Source organism: Cynoglossus semilaevis, chromosome 14 (genome assembly GCF_000523025.1).
Source record: "Cynoglossus semilaevis isolate Cse_v1.0 chromosome 14, Cse_v1.0, whole genome shotgun sequence".
Lineage (NCBI taxonomy): Eukaryota > Metazoa > Chordata > Actinopteri > Pleuronectiformes > Cynoglossidae > Cynoglossus > Cynoglossus semilaevis.
In genome coordinates this window covers 14,373,401-14,388,342 of record NC_024320.1, presented here as the reverse complement: position 1 = coordinate 14,388,342, position 14,942 = coordinate 14,373,401, and the positions used below count along the sequence as shown (strand labels likewise).

At 40.4% G+C, this 14,942-nt stretch overlaps 1 protein-coding gene across 2 annotated transcripts in view; it reads left to right on the top strand.

The window, feature by feature from the left end:
• Positions 1–59: 59 nt before the first annotated feature.
• LOC103389713 (rho GTPase-activating protein 6-like) overlaps positions 60–14,942 on the top strand; it is a 54,052-nt gene continuing 39,169 nt past the window's right edge. Inside the window, exon 1 of one of the 2 annotated variants that reach the window (XM_017038954.2) lies at positions 60–1,001. In XM_017038954.2, the coding sequence (XP_016894443.1) occupies positions 522–1,001 (480 nt within the window). In that variant the 5' untranslated portion in view covers positions 60–521. The remainder of the gene's footprint in view (positions 1,002–14,942) is intronic. The other variant, XM_017038955.2, reaches the window with a different exon arrangement.

The window sequence follows — 14,942 nt, the reverse complement described above, 5'->3', positions numbered from 1 at the left end:
CAGTCAGGTGGATTAATGATGGCTGAGATTATTATATCTATTTTCATCCCTAGGCAAATCACGTCTGGCTGTATGACATTCCTGTCTCTGTCTGGCAGCAGACCAACTAATAGAAAACGCATTTTTCAATTTAATACTGACAGGGGTTACTGAAAGTTCAAGAGGAACTGAACACATATATAAATTAGATTGACCTTATTTTTTGGGAAACCTTTTCCAGCATCGGCCACGCTGCGTTGTGCCCTATCCCAACTCCGCCCCCAACACCCATGCTCTCACACACTGACAGTCTCCTCAGACCTCTCCTCAGTTGGGCAATGATCGCAGGACGCAGTGGAGAGAAAGTATTCGACTTGTTTCGTCTGTCCAAACTGCCCAGCGTCCGCAGTCCAATGCGGCACAGCACTGCTCAGAGACCGACACTCGGACTCTTCTATAAATGGGACAACACCAAACTTCTGTGTTGTAGCTGGAGCTGGACAGAGACGCACTGAGCAGCACATCCAAAAAGCAAGGGAGTCATGTCTGCTGCGCAAGGACTTCTCAACAGCGTCTTCTCCTGCTCCTCTCCTGCCTCCAAAGCCATAACCAAACGGAGGCTGCGCCAGACCCGCAGCCTGGACCCTGCTTTAATCAGACACTATGGCACCGGAACCGACGGATTTGTTGGAGTACCGTTTTCTCCGGACGCAGGTGCGTCACCGGAGCGCTTGGCAGCTGTGAAACCGTCTTTACGCACCAAAGTTCCGACACTGAAGGAGCCCATTACGCCGTCTCATTCGTCTCCTTCCATTCCACTGGACGTGTCTCCATCCTCCAACTTTCATTTTGACTACGACACGGTGAAACGCGCCAAAAGGAACACCGCAGGGGATTTACCGTTCCTGGTGAGGGGTTCCAATGCGTCCGGAAGCACCGGGAATCTGTTCTCGCCGCGACGGTGGCTGCAGAAGAAAGCGCAGCCGTACACCTCACAGGCGTACGTCGTGTGGAAATCAGAGGTAAACTGAGTAATTAAATGTTTAGAGTCCACTTTAGAGAAGATCCAAGACACCAAGAATCTAGCAAAACACTAATCCTCTAAAAATGCTCACTAATAGAAGAACCAAAGTCTCCAAGACTGATGACTGTGGTAGCTCCAGGGAAAAGTGTGTTCCTGTCACCCGGGACACACATCTGTTACCAATCTCCTTCAGTGGTAGAAAATGCAGATAACACTGATAACAATACCTGGCACACCAAACTTGACTGAGTAGCATGTCGTGACTTGATGTTGGAGTTCCAAACTGCCAGACCTATGGCTTAGGAAAGTGGTGTTATGACCTGGAACTGACACCTGGAAGCTGTCCAGCTTTGAACCGCTGCCGTCCACAACCTAGTGGCCCAAGGGCATCAGAGCTTTTTTATGAAGTTATTCCTGCGCTGTCTTTCCTTGTGAGAGTCACACCTTTCACAGAAGGCCATCTAGGGAGTCTGAAGAAAATAGATTCTTCAGCATGTGAGCATTTTCATCCAGCTCACCTCTTCTACTCCCACTGCTGGCACCACTGCGTTCATTAAACTTTTTATACTCACAAAGGCTTTAAACTGAGTGTGTATATGTGTAGTGAAGTGTAGGAACAACACACGGAGTCCTCACAAAACATACAGCTTATTTTCAGCCAGTGTGTTCTTTGTAGGTTGCATAGTTGGCACATATTCACGTGCAGTAGTGGAAAGGTATGATAATTTTCAAACTTCCTCTGTGGTCCTAGTCTCTTTTTTCTCTCTTTCTTCTCAGCTGACATATATAGTACCAAGTGTGTGCGTGTGTGTTTGTATGTGTGTAAGTTCAGAAGTGTGTGCTGATCCGAAGGTCTTCAGGACATATGGCCTGGGACTCTTTTCTCACGGCTGGGAGTGGTCAGGGGGTCAAACCCATGCTGCTCTTGAACAGCTCTCCCATCATTTCCTATTATAAAGAACGGCTGCAGCTCCACTCTCACTTTTTTGCAACTTGCTTTTCTTTTCCTCCCTCTCTTCCGCCGCAAGATGTTGAGAAGTTCTCACTCTGCACAGTTTCCCACTGCTCTCCTCCTATTTTCCATTTGCTGCCCCCCACCACGGCCCACTGAGGATAATGTGAGGCCATCGGTTTGGACTCATTAGTGCAATCTGGACCATGAAGTTATTGCACCTTGGAGTGTTTGTGAAAATACTCAGCCAAGAAGTGTTGCTGGTATACAGGGAGACTCCACACACTGCCAAATGAGAAGTCAAATCCAACAATGTTATAAAAATGCAGTGTGGAATTTGGTTCAAAAGTAATCGAGCGTCTGAATGGGAAGAACATGAAACATGCATCACGTCACTGTTTCACTAACACCACATTGTATGAAATCTGGCAATAGCTGTCGAGACAAACGATACCAATCTGGCAGCCAGTAATACTGTGTTTTTGCCTGACTAAAATGTGTGATGATCATTTTTGACACTTTAAATATTTTCTTGGACTTACTTTAAGAAATACTGTGTGTGCTCTGAGGGGCTCACACATATATATTATAGTTTTTGGGATGTTTTTCTGTCAGTATCTATTTACAGCAACATTCATTAGCAAAAGTCAGCTATATAAATACATATACATATACTGTATATGTAAACAGTTGCCAATACGAACAGCTGCTGAATGTGAGTGCTCCTCTACAGGAAATCACTGACGCCTACAACAGTCCGTTGCTAAATCGTAATTTGCTAACTCAGATTGCGTCACAGAGAGAGGAAGCCATACATCAGTTTTCAAAAATAACATTGATTTAATCAGAGAGGGATCAAAATGAATGAAAATCCATACAGTGGCCAGAAGGGTCCAGACTTAAGATTGTTGTTGTTGTTGGAGGTTATGAAAAAATAAATACAACATCTGGTTGTTTATGCCACAAATACGTAAGATTTATAAGAGTCAAATAAGATTTGACTCTTATCTACAAGTTGAAGAAACCAAGATAAGATTATCTTTTCCCAGAAACAAGATGCATTCTTTCCACAAAAAGAATTCTCTAACAACTGAACGTTCACTTTTCAGCACTTGTTCAACATTAAGAAACGGCAAAACAGTAACATAACATTTGGTCCATCTGTTAGAAAATTACAGATTTAAGATTTCACTTTGAGTGTCTGTATGTTTTTTATTATCAAGCATTATTTGTTTGTAAAAATGTATGTATATGTATATGTATGTATATTTTTATCAGGGCACAATAGAGTATATAGTACGTGGTATATATATTTATAACTCATAAAACAGTAAAATGGAAATATATGAAATTTCTGCCAAATAAAGCCCTGGTTGACGTTGAGACACCGGAGCTGTACAGGACAGTAGCTATAGATTTAGTTGGACTGAGATCCTACTTAAGATGATGTGCATGACCACTGAGTGTATTTGTGTGTGTGTGTGTGCACATTAGCTTGGTATTTTGCCTTTTTAAGGAGGGAGACTTGGAGAGAGAGTGTGGGAGGGAGAAGCGGTGAAAAGCGAGAGAGTTGAAATGTAGTAGTTTACACAAGAAGCAACCTGTGACAGTTATATTGGTGCTGATTGCTTAATAGCTTTTTTCCATGGCCTGTCGTTGGATGTTTAAAAGACAGAAACACAGAAAAAACATTAGTCTGTGACAGACCCTAAATTTGGGCATCACTTCAACCAAACCTACGCACTCTTTTTAAGGAAAGACCCCCACAAATTTACCGAAATGCTGACATAGTGGAAAGTGAACTGTTTTGGTATGGAACACATACAGTATTTAATATACATTTTGTTTCTGAAGTCTTTCACAAATCACACGTACCCACAAAGCCATGGGAGAAACAGCGGCTGATTTAACGCTGCTCCGTGAGGCGCCATAAATGTTGACATTGTGCAGTCTATTTTTGGACCCACGTTCTTCAGAATCGACACAAATCCTTCCAAAATAAAAGTCTGGCTATTATAAATAACTGCAGCTGCAGCTACTAAGGGTGAGCGGGACACTTGGAGCTGACTCTATTCCAGATGGCAAACATTATTTTGAAGCTGGCCTTTTGTTTGTCGTTACTGACCTTCGCTGTGACTCGCAGCTGAGGACACAAACAACATTTAGCCTCTTTTTTTTCTCCAGCATTTAAACTCTTTGTCATCATAAAGCAAAGGGCCACTGGCTCAAGTAATTGTCCTCTGAAAATGAGCCAAAAGGTTTTATAAATATTTTTACTCACCTGAAGTGGTGTGCATTTATAACACAGCTCAGCGTCGGAAAGAAATCCTGCCACAAAGTGGTGAAGTAAACAAACTGTCGGATTTAGTGTCTTTACACTGGTTAATGTTTGGATGTACACTGTTGGATTCATGTGTGTTACTTGCCGGAGTTGAACCCTGTTTTTTTTATGTAACTGTAATTAGCATCACGTTGAATCCTCTTTCACAGAAAATAGAAATCTCCTTCTCAGTGGAGCATTTTGTCAGGTCTGGACATGGGGCAGTCAAAAACAGAAGTTACTGCACTAAACCATGTACTGGAAATGGAGATGAATTTATGAGCTCATGGTGGTGAACAGTTGATAGGTATTAAGCAAGAAAACCTGCTTGACTTCATTTTCTCTTTGACACGCTTAAGAAAGCAGATAGGATTGAAACCCTGAACCTGATTGCCATGATTTCACCTCTCCTCCCTGATTCCCTCCCTAAGTTCCCTCAAAGAGAGGAGGCTGCGTTGGAGAAGAAAGAGCTTGATGTTTAAAAAAAAAAAAAAAAAATCACACTTACACACACACACACGCATATTCACATACGTTAACAGTTCAGCCAAGATTCACAAACTCTGACAAATGGACACACACTCCTGTTTTGTTTGACTAAGCTGTAACACATCCAGAGAGAAAGGCCCTAACATAGATCAAGCAGTCAGGAATGTCATCACGCTGTTGCAAACACTGAAACTCTGATGAAAGTACGGTTGATGTTCTTGGCTTGCAGCTGTTGTTTGCAATTTGGATAATTTTTTTAGCTGCAGTGTGATCTCACAGCACAGCCTTTGGGCTCAGAGTTTTAATTTTCCTTTTTACTTCTCTGTGTTTCATGTTTTCCACACAGCGTTCTGTCAGATGTTTCTGCCTGTGGTGTAATGGTTCCTGCTGCATGTCCTCTTCTCTGGGGAGAAGCTCTGGATTTATGTATGAAGGTCTGCAAATGACCGTAGTTTGATTACGGTGTTTATTAAGTTTAGTGGACCGGGCTGTTTACATGGGAAACCCTAACCATCAGGGAGGATACCTGCCTTTTTACAACGACCGTATTAACCCCTGAAGGTACATAAAACATGCATTTTATACGGTGTTAAAGATCGGTTTCCAATTTGAATTTTTGTCTATTCATAGAAAATCTAGCTCAAATATGTATTCTAAAATCTGGAATACTCTGATTTTAGCCCTCATTGTGTCTGCCTTCTCTGACAAAATTAGAATCACAAGCTCGTTAGCCAAAAAATTCATCACAGTGACATATTCCAGACCAGTTCCTGATACTGACCTCGGCAGGGAGAAATGCTGCTCTTTTCCGTATTTTTTCCCAACCTTTGGATGAAATATTAATCTACAGCATGTAATTTACATGTTGAAAGTCGAGCAAAAGTCAAGCCACATTAGAGAATTGAGGAAAACACAAGCAAGCTGCAGCCAAAGCTGACCTGGTCGCTACACAATCTCTCCGCGGACATTCACCCGATCTGGTGTAGCCCTCATGGTTGTCTGCTCGTATGCACGTGCAATTATTGTTCAAGGGTTAGGGATTCTAGTGCATTGGATTTCTTGATTGGATGTGCTGCATACTCATTATGTTAGTTCCATTTTCGTAAGCGCTGTAATCAGTGTCCAGTGCAGCGGTCATGTCTTCTGGCTACGGCTGTATTTAATGGCCCAGCGAATCCACATTTGCTTCCAGTGGGATGTGCAGATTTTCTGAATGTTCTCACCCAGGTCTGATGGAAGCATGGAAACTCGATGCCTCAGGGGGCAGCATTTCTGACAACCCAGTATGATACTGTGCTGAAAGGAACCATATGAAACAGCAGGATTTGTTTGGCAGTGTTTTGGTTGAGCAATCGCACATCTCCTTTGGGATGTTTTCTCAACAATGAAGGGAAAAAAAGAGAGCAGCTTGAAATAGAGACGTCTGAAAAGTAAACATTAATTTCCGCAGCCAGGATCTCTCTCTCTCTCTCTCTCTCTCTCTCTCTCTCTCTTTCTCCCCTCTCGTGCTCATTCTCTCTCCTGTCTTTCGGTTGCCTACTAAAGAGCTAGTGCTAAGGTTCAGTTACATTATTTTGTGTGTGCATGTGTCCGTGTGTGCGTACGTGTCGGAGGGAACCTGTAGGGAGTGGGTGGGTGATGATCTAATTGTGCAATACAGAATGCTGAAGGTTAACATTTACACATTTACACTCAAGGACACGTGTGTGTGAATGTATGTGTGTATCTGTGTCATCTATTGTTCTCCAAAATGTGATTAGTCATGATTCAGAGAAAATAATTAAACAACTAGGTTGGATGATGGTTTAATTAGCTGCTTGGTTGGTTGATGGATTAGTTAAGTGTCATATCTTTGGCAGACGGTTGGTTATTTTTCTGCTCATAAGAATTAGCGTCATATTTTGACCAACTGTTCACATGGATGGGAGAATGTTTGAGTTGATTTCTTTATTGACTTTTTGTACTTTATCCCCCTCACGGAGCTTCACTCTCCACTGTCTCCTGATAATAGTGTTTATTCTTTTAATTAATCCAACACCTTCCCACATTTGGATATTAGTTGCTAAGCGGAACTCTTTCATGCTGTATTTAGTGAGGATTAAGTAAGTGTTCTTGTTTACACATGCAGGATTTGGGCCACTCAAATATTAATAGCTGCCATGCTTGCTGTTTCTGATTAACCATACTTGGAACTCTAACTTTTTTTATTATGCTATAATATTGCAACAATTGTGCATTTTTCTTGGTAAATGCCATTTACGTATGTGTGACGCTGCTGTGTCTTTCAACGTTAAGGCCCAGCTTTGGGAATTGTTTATTTGGAATTCCAGGTCAGAGCTTCACGCTGAGAGCCTGAGGCTTCTGTGGTGGCTCCTGCTTGTGTGACCCCCAGCTTCCTCTCCACAGCCATTCCTTCCCTGCCTGTTTGCCTTCACTCTCTGTTGTCCTTTTCCAAACATTCTCCACCAAAACCCCTCTCTTTCATTCTGATTTCCGATTAAATGTCAATGCAGGAGCTGCAGCCGACGTACAGCAGTGTGATTTCTTTTACATGTCTGCTTAGGCAAATATTCAGATGTCCTTTATTGAGTTTTGACGGTGTGCAGGGATGCTCTCAGACAAGACGGTGTCTTTGAACTGACCCGCCTGACTAGTGAAAGCTAAATCAGTTTCAGCTTCCCAAGCTGTTGCCTTGTAGCAGCTTGAAAGGTGTTGATAAAGTTTCTGATTTATTTTTTCTTCGGAAACCTCTGATTCTGCCACAGCATTGCCCAAGAATCTGTGATCCAAACAAAAGAAAAAAAAAGACTAAAAAAAAGGCAATCCAAAGTAATTATTCTCTCCCTTAAGAAACTACAGAATTTTTTTTCAATATTTTTCATGTTAGAATTTCACTCTCTTAGATAAATATAATTAGTTACCAAAACATTGCCATAATGTCCGTCCTTACATTGAAGGAAACTAACGCCAGACCAAACTCAGCTTTGGAGTCTTAGGAGAGAAAGTAATCTTTTTCCCACTTCCTTATCTGCTTTGCTCTCTCCACTATCTGCTGGGAGTAAACTGGAGCTCAAACAACTGCCCTGGCTCAAATCTGTCGGAAATGTCTTTTGGACTTTTCCCATGACAGCTCTACTTTGTGGCTCTGGAGTGATACAGAGCGCACAAAAACAAATGCATTGGTTTTGACTTCTCCCAAGCAACCTGAATGGCTTAAGGTGACAACCTGAGGATGTGAGGACACTGGGTTTGAACATTCGTGACTCAGCGTCTTGTCAGCCTTAATCAAATCAGATCCTTGTCATACAGGGATATTAATATAAACATGACTCGGGTCATTTAAACCAGAGGATCTGGTCACACCTCCCCACGTTTTCCTCCCAAACACAGCAAGGAGGCAAAACAAAACGAGACTGCAGGCATTTCAGACACAGTCAGAGCTGTGCTGCTATTAATAGAAAAATAACTCAGCCCAGGAGAAATGGGTTCAACACACACTCCTGATGCAGCGGCAAAACGGACAGATGAATACTGGTTACAGGTTCCAGTGTGTGGAGGACGGTGCAGCTCACACGTGTGTATTCAGTCAGACCGAGAGTGTCTTAGATTAATGTTAAGATATTTAGGGAGAAAACCTCAGCTTCTATTCTTACCACACCGCAAAGGAATTAATAATGTTATAGGAGGAGTAACGGCGAATAGGAGTGCGGCGCTGACATCTAGTGGACATGTTTGTCTATGCAGTTGTTCAGGTTGTAATTGTGAAGTAACTATAGTAGAAAATAAGATACAATTTCTTTTTTTACCAGTCGAAACTAGTACTTTTATGTATACTTGCTGAGTACCATACGGATACTTCTTAAGGTTGGATTTCAGTAAATATTCGAATGGAAATGGAAATCTCTGATGTAAAAGCAAAATACAGGCATTTTTTCCAAGCACTTTATAGATGCAAAGCCCTGGTTTAACCAAAGGAGGGCACCAGACAACTTTTTAAACTGTCTTAAAGACGAAGCACCAATTTTCAGCAGCAGCAAACACACACACACGCCATCAGAGGATGGATCAGAATGAAAATGTGGGTGGGCTGCGTCGTGGCCAGTCACAGCTGTGCACATCTGTCTGCTCGCCCTCTCTCTGTCATAAATATCTTGAGAAAACATTACAACAGCCGATACCAGCTGCGCCCAGGACATTTTTCACAGCCCTACGGTCAAGAGAAGCTGTTGAACATAAATGAGACACACTGGAGACAGAGCCAACAGTTTGAAAATCTCCTGACGTTACGAGCACTTTTCATGCAGGACACACGTACATAAGTGATTCATTTAGACTGTTTTATGTCGTCTTTTTACTGGCAAACGGCGTAAACTGACGAACCTTCCTGGTAAAATGTGCAGTGTTGTTATTTCATAAGAGATCTCCAGTGGAGAGGAGCTGTTTGTACTGTCACCAACACCCACACACCTACTGTAACACACACTCACACTCACACTCACAAACATAACAGTGTGTGTTTGTACTGCCCTTCGTAGGGAACACTGTCATTTCCAAGCAAGGATCAAATTCTCTCCTGCCGAGCACCTTACCAGAACTGTGTGTGTTGAAGATATTCGTTTTCTGGAATCCTTAGAAGATTTTAATCTTTACCTCTTTATCTTAATTTTTGGATTACGTTTGAGAAGATTATATTTTATTCTGTTTTTTCTCTGCATAAACCAGCAATTCTGACAAAATGCCTTCAAAGAAAACCTTCTGTATGTTTTGTCAACATTAGGAAACTGTGCCAAATGCAGTCGTGCCAAATGCAGTCTGCCCTTTTCCTGGAAAACCTTCGACTCAGTAGGAATGGATGGATACATAAAACCAGCAGAAGAAGCAGAAGGTTGTTTTGCAGTAAACAGGACAATAAAAGTGTGTTGATGAATACTGGTAATACTCAGCAGTTTATCCACCAGTGGGACACACAAGTAAATAAATCTACAGAAACACCAAACCTGAGACAATTCTAGTTTAGGGTGGAAAAATGTTAAAAACGTTCTTCTTCCAGTTTGGAGTTGACTCCAAGTTTTAGAAGATTAATGCCGAGGCATTAGAGTCTGTCTTCTCACTGAGAGCTGCAGTTTACCTTAATTTGTCCCTGATCAGAGTCACTGTTGCCGCTTAAAAAATGTGGGAAAGAAAGTTGTTGTTGCATCACCAGGAGATGAAGCCAGGAGGCGGATGCACGGGATGCATGAAGGAAAAATGCATGGACATGCACCTGGGCTAGATTAGCAGGGCCTAGCAGGGAGGCTGAGTGTTAATGGAGATTTAATAGATTCTAAAATGACTAACCACAGTCACTGTGTGTGTGCGTGCATTAAAGCAGATGTTTACCTGCATGACTACACCCTTTATAGCTTGGGAAAACCAAACTCTTTTTTTTTGTTTTTTATGTGAACACTGGATAATATTTGACACTTGATTGCACATTCTCTCTGCAGTAAATATTGGTTTGAACTGTTTTTAATGCTGCAGTCATGAGGAAGGTGATGTTCTTGAGTTGATCTGCAGAGACTTGGTTCCCTTTTTTTCAGTTTTTGCTTTGTTTCATTTCCATTTTTTCCTGACATTTCTAAACATAACTCCTGTGCACTGTCTTCTTTTTTCCTACTGGCTCGGATCCGTCTGTCTGTCCTTCTGTCTGTTGCCAGGGCAACAACTCAGTGATGTAAACACGGCCATGTCTCTGGCGGTAGGAGTGGGAACAAAGAAAGCATCCCTCTCAAACGTAAGCATTAAGAGATAGTTGATACGCTGAAAAGCTCTGACGCAGTTGGTGCAAGTTCTGAGCAATGGAAAAAAAATCAGACGCACAGAGCTCCGACAGAAATGATAAATACAGAAGCACAAGCAGAGGATGATGATGTTGAAAAGTGCAAAATGTAATCTGGTAATTCGGCTTCATTGTGCTGTGTGTGGTCTGTTAGGCTGTGTCCTCGTGTTATTTTAGCTTTACAATAACGTTCAAAGAATTTAAATTTGAATTTCCCAAGGCAGAAATTTAATATTAAAATAGTTTTACTAATGTGTTTCACTGACAAAACCAGCAAAGTTAGCTTTTTCGTATTTGTACAACTTTATAAAACCAGTTCACATTATTCAAAGGTGTGTCTACTGCAAATTAAATTAACTATTAAATAATTGGAAGCAAAATGACTTCATCAGACTGGTGTTTGGTTATCAAGAAAACATGCTCACACACAGGCACAATCAAATGGATGTGTAGGAGGCTGCAAATGAGTTAAACAGGTAACAACAGGCAGCCACTTAGTTCATGGTTAAAAAAGAGGGAAAACCAGAGCAGACCCACTTTGGAAGAGTGTGTGTGTGTGTGTGAGTAGCATGATATGAGACGGTAGTGGGTGGAGCCAAGTCTGAGGGAGTAGTACTTGGATTCCAGCTGCATTCCAGAGAAAGAACAAGAGATGGATGGATCTGTCCACCCTCACCCTCCTGTCTTTCTTCTTCTTCCACCACTTCATACAAACACACAAAAAACAGAAACACTCTCAAAAAACATACCAAATGCACAATCATTCGGTCATCTCTAAAATATAATTGAAAATATCTCCTTACAAGTAATGGAAAGAAATAATAATAATAATAATAAACAATATAGCACAGAATGATAATGAAAACACCTTTAAGTAACCCAGAGAGTAACCCAGATTATGGTGTTGTCTGTCTGTTCTTTAACAGAAAAGCTTGGTAAACCTTAGACTCTAAGGACAAATAGATGATTAAACAATGTACGATGTAAATACTTTAAAAGCTGTAATGGATAATTATATGATTCAGTTTTACATCAGAACAAATACAAACAAATAAAGAAATATACAACAATGTGTACAACACTCAGGCAAAATCTGGTCCACGGTGTAATTTTATTTGGCCAGTGACATCACATCAAATGTGTACTAGAGTTGGTCTACCAGTATATAGGCCCTGTATACTGGTAGGATTTGTAGTATTAGTATATATAGTATAACAAACAATATGTTTGAGCTATGTTATAGCACATACATATTGTTTGTTTGTTTTTTATTGTTGGCCTGTAAAAAATATATTTACATTAAAATAGAACTACAGTTTATGTGTATATTAAGCTTTGGTTGTAGTGACATAGGTACAATGTTTACGCAAAACTAAAACTAAACTTGTTTATATATGAAACATTTTTTTACATATCTGGAGAGAAGGGAAAACATGCACTATTGCCATCAATTTTTAATAAATATTTAGTTTTGGCCCACAACTTTGTCCCAGTTTTTAATTTTGGCCCACTGTAAATTTGACTTTGACACCCCTGTGATAAGGTGTTGGAATATAAAAGTAGCGGTTGGCCACATAAAAGACATGATGGACCAGATACGGCCCGTGAGCCTTGAGTTTTAGAGTTGACCTCTCATAATCAAGTTTCATAAGAGCACAGCTGCATATTTCATTGAAGGAACAAATTTACCTCTGACCCATATAGACAGTAGAGGGGTAAAAAGTGCAGCTGTCGGTTGTGAACAGAGTTTTTGTTAAAGGCCGCTGTGTTTATACCTTACAGTAAATATTTACAACATGAGCTGAGAGGAATTAAGGCTGCACTGTCAGACTTTGATAAAGGATTGATACGCCTCAGGCCTGGTGACACTCCATGCATTCAGACACTGCACATAGAGTTATTTAAACACACATCACATACAAGTGAGCAACGTGCGGGAGCCGGTGTCGGACTATCAGCACACAGCAGGAGAATTAATGCAGGAAACATGGGGATCCAAAATACACGCATGTATGGATAAACACACACGAAGGGAAAGTCCAACAAATGTCACTCAGGCTCACAGTATTTATTAAGTGGGTGAGACTTTGACACAGTTCAGGTAATTCAGTGCTTATAGCAAAGGAGGAACGATCATGTAACGTCTTTAACAGAACAGCAATACATATGGCAATATTTCACTTAATACAATGCAATACTATTAACATTCTTAGTATTTGAAGAAACAAATCTACAAAAAAAAAGTTTGCAAGGAAAACAGAAAGAAGACGAGTTTTTATGTAGAATGACACTGCAAAGAAAAAATCCCTAAACCAGTCCAGGACCACCATGGAGACCAACACCTGGTACCTGAATATTGATGATTATACAATTATATAACATAATTATACAATTATATAACATAATTCATATGTTCTAGATCATTGTTTCCCAACCTTTTTTGAGCCATGGCTCAAAACCCCACGGAAAAAACCACGGCACACCACTAAACAAAAATCATACAAAAATGTAAAGAAATATAATAATTTTCTAGTTTAAATGGCCTCGTACTTGACTAAAATGTCAGCCTGTTTAGTTGAAGACAACACTGATATAGTGGCAGGAATTGAAGAAAGACACAAAGATCTTCAACAGCTCTGATTATCTATTTTTTAGTTTTCATAACTATCTGCTGCCACCTAACAGAAGATGCTTTGATGGCACACTAGTGTGTCACACCATAGGAACGGTATTCCAAGTTTAGTCAGGGCCAGTTGATTAAAAAAGTAATGGCAAGATAACAACAAAATTACAAAATCAATATAAAAATCAAAACTTTGAAGAAAAAAAAAAGACAGATGAACAAATGTTAAATAAAGTGAAAAACTGACCTGGTTTTGACCTGCATAATCAACATCACAAAGGAGAGATATTTGGGCAAAATACAAAAAGAAAAGAAGGGAAAGAAAGAAATAAAGGCTGCTCATTTACACCACATCACACCTTGGACATTTTTATAGCATTATCCTCAAACCATTCTAAGCCCCTGCTGTCAGGCATCTCTGGAGACACTTCAACGCCTGTTCCTTCAGTTTACCCAGGTGGTTTAGACCTTGCACATCAGGCATGAACGACAAAAGAGAGAAGACACGATGGAAAAGACTGCGGTTGGTGTTGTTGTGTGTGTGTCAACGTGTTAAAGCAGGCGTGCAGATGGATCGTAGTGTCCTGCCAACTTTCATTAGAGGGCTGTATTTGGAGAAAAGCCTCTATTTTGCAGCAGGTTGAAGGAGAAAAAAAGAAAGCAGATTCTTCCTCCACGGTGAATGTTGGACTGAAGGTTTTCACTTATTTTATTTTTTTTTGTTAGTTAAAAAAACAGAAGAAAAATTGTACGATACATTTGTTCACTCAAAGATGCATTTGAAACTTGAAACTCATCAGACAAAAAAAATATTCCAATGTTAACTATTAACCAACCAAATTGATTTTATTTGTTAAACATGAACCGACTTCATCTTGAAGTGAAATTAAAAATTAATCTGCAATTCCAGATCATTTGTTGGATGCTCATGTCATTCCCAGTTGTTATAACGGATGCTGTGACCTGTTGATCCCCTGAAGGAATCTTATAATATGCACAATAAATTAACAAAACTTGTTAATAAGAGGATTAATAGAAATCACATAGGTAAGTGATATTGAAAATAGAACCAAAAATGGAAGCCCTGTGATCAAATCTTTAAAGAAACAATCTTTGGATTGACCTTGTAAAATAATCACTTTGTAGGTTACATTTCAGCTTAGTTGCATTCTCAGTGTGTCCTATCAAATAGTATTTGTCTTGAAGTTTGCAATAAATGTGCTAGGTCTTAACGGTCAAAGGGCAGCTGGAGAATTTCTTGCTTCAACTTGTGTAAATTGGTCGACATTAACAGTCTTTTTAATAGACTCGAAAAAGTCAACAGTGGCATGAAAAGCTCTGACATGTGAATTTTAAGGGCAGTTCGTCATCTGACATCATGTGAGTTTGTGGATTTCACATCACTCTCTGTGGTGGTGTGGAAACAAGGGGAAATATTTATTTGATCTCTTCTTGTGTTGCCAGTGAATGCATCACGCAATAGATATTTGTGCTCTTTGTTTCTGTCTTCTGTATTTTACAGATGTAAGATATCTCAGATTTAACATGTGCAATGTCTTTCTTCTGAAGATTAGTAATACAACAATCCGCCTGCATTAACAGACCTGGTTGAACATGTGCATGTGGCTGCACATGCTGTAGAGGCACAAGCTATCAGGAAAACACACATGCTCTTGTACCTACTTATTGTGCTGTCCAGCACAGCTGTCAAGCTGCGATGTCATGGCAACTCTGTGG